This window comes from Protopterus annectens, chromosome 14.part0, assembly GCF_019279795.1.
Source record: "Protopterus annectens isolate FY-2018-M chromosome 14.part0, PAN1.0, whole genome shotgun sequence".
NCBI classification, from domain to species: Eukaryota; Metazoa; Chordata; order Ceratodontiformes; family Protopteridae; genus Protopterus; species Protopterus annectens.
Genome location: NC_056748.1, coordinates 1,055,514,020 through 1,055,523,624, shown reverse-complemented (window position 1 = coordinate 1,055,523,624; position 9,605 = coordinate 1,055,514,020). Strand labels below are relative to the sequence as shown.

Here is a 9,605-nt window from a genome sequence, read left to right as displayed (position 1 = left end):
ATGTACAGCATTCAGTGTAATGTATTTGGTGTAATGTACGGTATTCAGTGTAATGTACAGTATTTGGTGTAATGTACGGTATTCAGTGTAATGTATAGCATTCAGTGTAATGTACGGTATTCGGTGTAATGTACAGTATTCAGTGTAATGTACAGATCTGTATAATGTACAGTATTCAGCGTAATGTATGGTATTTGGTGTAAGGTGTGGCATTTGGTGTAATGTACAGCATTCAGTGTAATGTATTTGGTGTAATGTACGGTATTCAGTGTAATGTACAGTATTTGGTGTAATGTACGGTATTCAGTGTAATGTATAGCATTCAGTGTAATGTACGGTATTCGTAATGTACAGTATTCAGTGTAATGTACAGATCTGTATAATGTACAGTATTCAGCGTAATGTATGGTATTTGGTGTAAGGTGTGGCATTTGGTGTAATGTACAGCATTCAGTGTAATGTATTTGGTGTAATGTACGGTATTCAGTGTAATGTACAGTATTTGGTGTAATGTACGGTATTCAGTGTAATGTATAGCATTCAGTGTAATGTACGGTATTCGGTGTAATGTACAGTATTCAGTGTAATGTACAGATCTGTATAATGTACAGTATTCAGCGTAATGTATGGTATTTGGTGTAAGGTGTGGCATTTGGTGTAATGTACAGCATTCAGTGTAATGTATTTGGTGTAATGTACGGTATTCAGTGTAATGTACAGTATTTGGTGTAATGTACGGTATTCAGTGTAATGTATAGCATTCAGTGTAATGTACGGTATTCGGTGTAATGTACAGTATTCAGTGTAATGTATGGTATTCAATGTAATGTACAGATCTGTGTAATGTACAGTATTCAGTGTACTGTATGGTATTTGGTGTAAGGTGTGACATTTGGTGTAATGTACAGCATTCAATGTAATGTACAGTATTCAATGTAATGTACAGTATTCAATGTAATGTACAGATTCATTGTAATGTATGGTATTTGGTGTAATGCATGGCATTTGGTATAATGTACGGTATTCAGTGTAATGTGTAGTATTCTATGTAATGTATAGTATTTAATGTAATATACGGTATTGATTGTAATGTATAGTATTTAATGTAACGTTAACAATAACGATTAAAGTGCAAAATCTCCACCTGGCAATTTTACACTGGAATGTGGATTGTAAGCGTTTCCAGAAAGTATGAAAACAGACAGATAAGCAACCTTCACAGCCAATAAAGAAAACTAACTGCAGATGGATAACCAGCTTTCCCAGCAAAGAAAACTAACCCTGGTATCACTACAACTGAACAAAATACATCATACTTGATGAAAACCTATAAAAACTTTAATGGTTCACTATCCTTACAGATCAAAAGGAGTTAATAGTACAACAGTAATGGCTTCTGACATCTTTTAATAGAGGGAGGTGAAGTTTGTGCTACAGAGGGGACATATGGTTGTAAAAGCAGGAGATGTGGATGGGATGCGAGCTTATAGTGGTTACATACCATAAGAGCTACAGAAAAGAATTACTATCCTTAAGGTAGCAGATATTTGGTGTCCTTTTCTGCAGGCTTTCAGCCTGTGCTTTTCTTTTTGAATAAAATGCCCTTTGTTTCATTGCCCCTTATGTGTTATTCATCTCTGACATCCTGTTATTTACTTTGGAGACCATTATGCTTACAGACACACTTGGCAGTCTAAACCAACATGCTGAAGACTGTTTTTTTAAGAAACGACAATGATATTTGGGACTTTCTGACCGATTACTCACAGTTTACTTCCCAGAGATAGCAATCCTGTTCAGTGCAAAGGTGCAGACCTCTGGATTCACAGAAAGAGAGACAGAGAGAGCTAGTGTGTTTATAGATACAGGCATACAGAATTGTTCTTTAAACAGAGTCACATAGACAAATGAAGATGAATCCTTATTCACTTCTACAAATCGTCTCCTTCATTGCTGTATTCCTTGTGGTTATTTGTAAGTATCATTCAACTATTATGTATAAAAAAAATGGAAGCTTGAGTTAATAGAAATGAAAGATAACTTATTTATAAGGGAATTACACAATGAAGGCATGCTTTTACATGTGATTTTTGGTGCATGCTAGTTCAGTATGGTGTCAGCCTGATGTAGGAAAGAAACTTGTTTTAGTAACTAATGTTTCCCTGCTAATGTAAGAGTTATTTTGTTAAATGGCTTTTCATTATTTGTACTGGACTGGGACTTTTTTAATAATCCTGCACATACCACTTGAAAAGATCATCATAATTGTTTGCATTTATTTATATTATTATTATTATTATTATTATTATTATTATCTAATATAATGAGATTCAAAACTGCTGTCAGTAAGGCTTTCTATTATAAACTCATCTCCCTCCTTTTTGAGATGAACTCAAAGTTTTATTCTTACAGCGCTGTTCCTCACACTGCCATTTTGACTAGGACTTCTCAGTTGTATGGCAAGGTGCCCAAGCACATTTGTAATAGTAATTGATTTGTTTCTGTTATTATTGGTTATTGTGTTTTATCTTTTTTATTGCTGTATAACTATCTGGATCCTTTCTTGTGGGACAGTCCTTCAAATCTCTTCTGGTCAGTGGATTCTTTCTCAAGAAACAAAATACAGTAAACAAAAAATAAAAATATTGTTATTTTAGAGTGTGAAGTGCTATTTGTCTCTTGCTTTGATACAGTCTAAGGTTTCCTTAAAACCCCTCTATTATCAAAAAAGGAGTTCTAGTTTGGTCGTTTATTACAACTTAATGCACCTGCAAATGTAAGGAATGATTGGGATTTACTGTGTCTGGAACAGAACTTGCCTACTGTGTCTCTTCAGGTACTGTTTAATGTAATTTTTCTCCACAAATATTAGGCATGCGTAAAAGGGTTTGGATGAAGTTTCTATTTAACGTATTGAAATGCTACAGTTCCATTCATTGAAGTAAGAAAGGAAACACCTGTAGCATTTGTTTAGATGCATTCAAGAACACTGTTATGCCTCTATAGAAGTTACATTTAAGCCACATTCTTATTCTGCGAATTCCTATTTATTTGCACTTTGTTGACCAGGTAAGTCTCTTAGGAGAGACCCAACGTTTTATCCATACTGACTATGAGAAATTTGACCAGGGCACAGGGGAACTTCCCTTATTATTTTTGATAAGTGCCATGGTATCTTTTGTATCCATCTGAGTGACCACCAGTGCAGGAAGATGGGGTCTTGGTTTAACTTCTCATCCAAAAAACATTATTCACCATTGCCCCGTCATGAAACATTTTCAATATGTACTGTTAAATGGTTTCAGTCACTGAACTGATAATGCTACTGCTTTTGTCCTCCTCTTCTTGGCATTTAGTTTACAATTGATAAGGGATTATAACTGACCTGAGAAGTATTACAGCCACTTATAACTGACCTGAGAAGTATTACAGCCACTTATAACTGACCTGAGAAGTATTACAGCCACTTATAACTGATCTGAGAAGTATTACAGCCACCTTATGTATGATGAACCCAGTACTTGGCCTTATTTAGTACCAGCTGTCTAAAGTTTGCAAGTTTGCAAAGTTAAGGCTATCATAACTGCAACCTTTTCCTTTTGTGAAAATAACATATTATACAATAAAAGCTCATTACCATTCAAAGGTGAGCATGCTGACTGGACAGCCTAACTAGCTTGCCAGTTGTAAGCTGAGCATATACCAAAAGAAAAATGTCTGGCTGCTGAGCTAACAAGTGGCCAGACTTTCTAATGGTAGATGATCATTTGATTTCTCCAAGTCTTTTGAGTTTTAATACCATGCTGTGAATGAACTCCATTCCTAAGTCAAAATCCTATGATTAAAGTTCACGAAATTAGTATTGCTTCAGTCTTTGATGTTAACCAGAAGTACTCTTCATAGCAGCAGCAATGTGCCCAGAATTAACTCCTGCAATTCATATAGGATTATATGTACTGGTAGAATATCCAAATATGACAGTAAATTCTTTTTATGAGACTGATTGCTCCTACTACCACTACTGGAACTGTCTATGTATCCTTCTTCCACACTGCCCTCATTCTGCCTGCAAATCCTGGTATGTTATGGCTTTGTGTCTCTCTGAAGTTAAGACACTGTAGTCACTGGGTGTAGCAATTTCAATGATCAATATTACTTTTGTTTTCTTTTCAAAGATTACTGTATCTGGTTTTCTAGCATCTGTTTTTTTAATTAAAACTGAAATTGAATCTGATCCTTCTTTTTATTCTTTCTTTCATTTTTTGGCACTTTCAGCTGCTGCCTGATTTTTATCTTCTTCTGGTTTGATTTCCTTTCCCACTTGACCACTATGCTTCTGCTAAACTAAACAAGGAAATCATCTTTACTTGTTCTCCTCATATTTCAAAACTTTAACTATGTTTGGATCTGATTAGGTCAGCCAATATGTATGCAGTCCTACAATTGCATATCTATACATGTAATCAGTTTCGAGGAGGCCCATACTTCCTTCAGAACAAGGAATATATTATCTTGGTATACCCTGATTTTATAAATCATTTCATAAGCATGAACCATTTTTCTTGTTTTGCTGCCCAGCTCATCCAATACCTTTTAGGGGCCAGTCAATCACTCTAAAACTACTGTAAGTTAGAAAAGGAAGATCAAATTGGTTTGTAGCTTGAACTTTGTTCCTAGATGTCAGGGCTTTTTTCAGTATTAATTTTAGTCTTCAAAAATATTCCTTACTGAGTTTTGTTTGCATTTGTTCATGTTTTATTGTCTCTCCATCAGTTTCCAAATATTTATAAACTCACTCCTGCTCAAGTTCCTTTATATCACATTCCTGTCCCAGGCTGATGTTTTCTTGGTGCTGCAGCTTTCCTGCTTTAAAGGTTGCTTTTGCACATTTATCAAGACCAAATGGCATTCTTATATCATCTGAGAAAGTTTTCACCACTTGCAGTTGTACTTTCAGCTCCTCATCTGATGACCTATACAATCTTTAAATCATCCACAAAAAGTAGATGAGAAGTCCTTACACTTTGTTGTTGTCTGGGAGCCAAATTATAAGCATGATGTAATTTGTTAAGTAGACAGTTTACTGGATTAAGAGCAAGACAAAAGAGCAGCAGTGATAAAAGAGTCACCCTGGAATATCCCCCTTTGAATTTTTATCCCTAGGAAAATAATTTGTTATTTATCATGGTTTAGGTGCAAAGTGGTTTGCCACTGTTTCATGGTCACTGTTATGTAATTGATCGATGTAGGGTGTATCTTTTTACATCTGCAAGCACTCCTTTATCCATGCTGAGAGACAGCAAAATAAAAGAAAAATCAGATACATTCTGCAAAACTAAACAAACAGAATCCTACCTGATTTTCCATATTATTTTGCATTGTCCCTCACAAACATTGTTCTTTTAAATTGTTAAAAAATAAACAGCAACAGCAGTTCTGTACAAGCATGGGAAGGTAAGTCCCATACACATGCACAATATATCAGCCTAGGGAACAGAACGGAGAAGAAAACTGAGGTGCCCTTATATAAAAACATTATTTAAGAAAGGCAATTTCTTTCTTAATGTAATTGTATAATAGTAATAATCTACTCCTGCTTGTGGGTGTATTAGGATTTACGCATGGTTGGCTTTATTTAATCACTTCGGCTTTATACTCATAAACAAACCACAGCAACCATAGATAAAGCCTGATGTATCCAAGCACAGTCATGGATTATTGCTTAAGTATATGCCTTTACACAATGGCATAGGTAAGCATAGTCACTAAATGTCTGGAACAGTCTAAATACTGTTTACTGTATAATGTTATACAAAACATGCTTACATAATAGGAATGCACCTCTAAAAATTCTCTGTATATGATTTAAGTTGCATCATGAAAATAACATACCCATTTCTGAAATGTACACGGGCAGCATTTTGAGGTGAGTACATTTTGTAAGTGCTATGTGGGTGGTGGGGTAACTGGGTAGGGTCTGAGTAAAAAATGTAAATTTTGGCAATGCCCTTGTCTTTAACAAACTTGAATGATGCCTGCAAAGTTGGCTACACGTGAGACTATCATGAAAATCAGATGTTTGTTGTATCCTTCTTTATAGGTGAATGCCATTTCACTTCTGCTACATTTGCCTCCATGATATATACAGTAACATTTCTGAACCTTTGTCTCTCAGATCATAGGAAGGCAGGCGGCCATCCTTTAAGTCTGGTCATAACACATTTATAATAATACAATAATAATAAATTTATTAGATAAATCACTGATACTGTTTTAGATATGAGGCATATTTGGATTTTTCATTAATATTTAAAGAAAACTTTCTAAGTTCCACTTTAACATATAACTGTATTAGGATGTAGCCTATTATATAACTATGTTCTAGTAATAGCAACACAGTAGGGAATGGAATGTAGCTTTTTAACTCAATTGGGATTTATTCTATAGCTACATCTTTAGACTATTTTTTTCAATGCAATTACGGTCATATTGACACCAATTTCTTTCTTTTTTTTAAATAAGAAACATCTTTATTAAATTATCATGTATGACATAGGCCATGTTACATTTATATAAATGACAATAAACCATAGCGACACAATCTCAGTTGCAAACATTATACATTCCAAACTGTGCAACACAACTGTAGCTGCAACCATTATACATCACTTTTAATATATCCAGTCATTGTTAGTCAACCATTACATAGGTCATTCAAATCCTACCTTCTCTTAAACCTCGTTCCTCCCCTGCATGTACTGATCCCACAGTTTCCATTTTTCCTATGTAATTTGCTCCTACTCTTTTCTAAAGATCCCAGTTCCAGTTGTTTTAACTATGTTATATCTTCACTACTTCTAGTAAAGATGGTTTAGATTTTGTTTTCTATTTTCTAGTAATTTCTTTTTTGGCAGCCATCATAATTAGACTCAGCAAGGCCTTACTATGTCTAGGCAATTCTGAGTTTGTATCGTAGCTCAATAAATAATTTCCCTAGTAACTCCAACTTGCTCACCCAGCATCTCCGACAGAATAGTCTTCAGTAAATCTTTAAAGTCTACCATCTCATGCACTCCCATAAAATATGTTCACAGTTACCTCTTTCTGTCCCATCACACATCCAATCCTGTCTACCTGAAGAAAAATTCTTTGAAGTCTACTTGGGGTATACAAATACCTACGTAAGCACTTCCAGGCAAAGATCTGAAATATTCTAGATTTTGTTGCATATATTGGAGATGTGCAAACATCCTCCCACTGTTTCTTTGTGAATTGTTTATCTAATCTCTCTTCCCAGTCTTTCCTAACCTCCTCTGATTGATTTGTAGAGTTATCATGCAATATTTTATATGCTCTACTAATTATTCCTTTCTTAATGGCAACTTCTGTTCTAGATTCTACTAAAGACTCTACCAGTGCTGGTCTTTCATTTAAGACCCCCCCCTATTTCTTTCTCTTTGTCTATTCTCTGATATCAATCCTTGATATGGAAGGCAATCTTTAGCCTGCAGTCCAAATAAGGTCTTGGCATCTTCCCATTCTATTACCTCTTCCTCTCTAGTTATTTGCTCCCAGTACCTAGGTTCCTTTGCCAGTTTTCTCCAGTACACTCCCACCTCCTCTTGCCTATTTTCTGTATCCCTAATTGCAGTCATCCCTATCGGCAGAATCTCCTTTCTCCATTCCCATGTTGGCTTAGTTTTTAGAAGACCTTCTGCTGCTTTATGAATGTAATATTCTGTATGATTATTATTGCTCTCCTTAAAGGTCTGTAAACAAAATCCCAGTCTCTCCCTGTTACTTGAGCTTCCTCCTGTTTCATCACCATCTCTTTCCACATTGAATTATAGTTTTCTGCTTGTGCTATGTATAGGAGACTTAACTGTGTTGCTCTGGAATACCCCACCACCTTAGGTAATCCCAATTCTCCATGTTCTATTGTAAGAATAAGCTTATCCCACTTGACTCTTGCCATCTTCCTCTCCCAGATAAATTTCTGCAGCTCTTTATTTATTGCTATCCACAACTTCTCCTCTGCTGATAAATATATGCCTGACCAGTATATATAAAACTAAAGGGACTAAAATCATTTTAACAGCTTGTATCTTACTATCAGTATCCATATAACAAAGCTTCCATTTCCTCAGTTTTTGTATTATCTTTTGTTTAGTCTCTTCCCACATATCCTTAGTGCCATGCCAGTATCATTTTTAATATGTACTGTTAAATACTTCATTTTATCATCTCCCCATAAATATGGATATTGCTGAACCAGTTCATATGTAGGTACATAATTTACCGCTATTGCTTTTGTTTTTGCTTCTTTAATTTTGTATCCTGAAAAGGATTGAAACTGTCTCAATACATTCCACAACACTGAAATGTCCCTTTCTGGTTTTGTCAGGTATAAAATAAAGTCATCTGCAAACCGAGACAGCTTTTCTTGACTATCATACTAATTATATCCTTGAATTTCTTGAGTCCCTTATTTTCTTTGCCGATGGTTCCAAATGTAATGCAAATAACAAAGGAGAGAGAGGACACTCATGCCTAGTTCTTCTGCTCAAGCAAAGATTATCAGAAAGGACCTGCCCACATTAATTTTCCCCTCCGATCCTTCATATATCCTCCTAATCAACCTTATAATTTTATCAAGGAATGCAAATGCTTCCATTGTTCTGCTCATAAAGTCCCAGCTTACTCTGTCAATTACTTTCTCTGGTATTTTCTTACATTCTGCTTCCCTCTGGATAATCACTGTTTTGTTTATGTTGTGAAATGTTTGCCTCCCATTCACAAAAAACACATTGATCCATTTCTATCAATTTTAGCATCACTTTTGCCTTTCTTTTAGCCATTATAGACATAAACACTTTGGAATCATGATTTAGTATAAAACAGGCCTGTATGAAGCTGGATCTGATGGATCTTTACCCTTTTTAGGTAGTACAGCTACTACCGCTTTCTTCCAGGATGTTGGGACTTCTCGTAAAATACTGTTAAACAAAACCTTCTAGATCTTCATCAGTTTTTTTCCCTCATAGCTTCCAAACTTCCACAGGAATACCCTGTAATCCTGGGGACTTTCCTGTAGATTGGTTATACAGCACTATTTTTATCTCAGCTCCTCCTATCCTAACTGTTAGTAATTGAGTCTCCTCTCCCTCTAGCCTCGGTATATTTAATTCTTTCCTAATCATTTCCATGTGTACCTTTTCTTGATTTCCATAGTTCTCTGCTTTGTACAGACTTTCATAGACTTTCTGAAATATTTCTAATACTGAGTTATCTTCCTTGTAATAGGCTCCCTAAGCATGGTTACAGCCCTTTCTACTTTCTGTTGTCTGTCATTAGGCTAAAAGTTTTTGTGTTCCAGAATTATTATCAAAAAACAGTTGCTTAACAGCATCTTTCTAAACTCGTGCAAATTACCAAGGTAGTCCCTTATTTTCTGTTTAGTATTCTGTAGTTGCTCATCCTCTTGTTCTGTGGGATTCCCCCTATTTTGCAATACTTTAATATTTGTCAGTCCCTCTAAATAATTCTTGATATCTCTTGACCATGTCTCCCGTTCTTTTATTTCTACCTTATTTTTAAAATCCATT

At 35.3% G+C, this 9,605-nt stretch overlaps 1 protein-coding gene across 1 annotated transcript in view; it reads left to right on the top strand.

Moving 5' to 3' along the window:
• Window positions 1-1,701: 1,701 nt before the first annotated feature.
• The window catches only part of LOC122789423, a 296,247-nt gene continuing 288,343 nt past the window's right edge, over window positions 1,702-9,605 (top strand). The window contains exon 1 of the mRNA XM_044056874.1: window positions 1,702-1,974. Coding sequence (XP_043912809.1) covers window positions 1,908-1,974 — 67 coding nt within the window. The 5' untranslated portion in view covers window positions 1,702-1,907. The remainder of the gene's footprint in view (window positions 1,975-9,605) is intronic.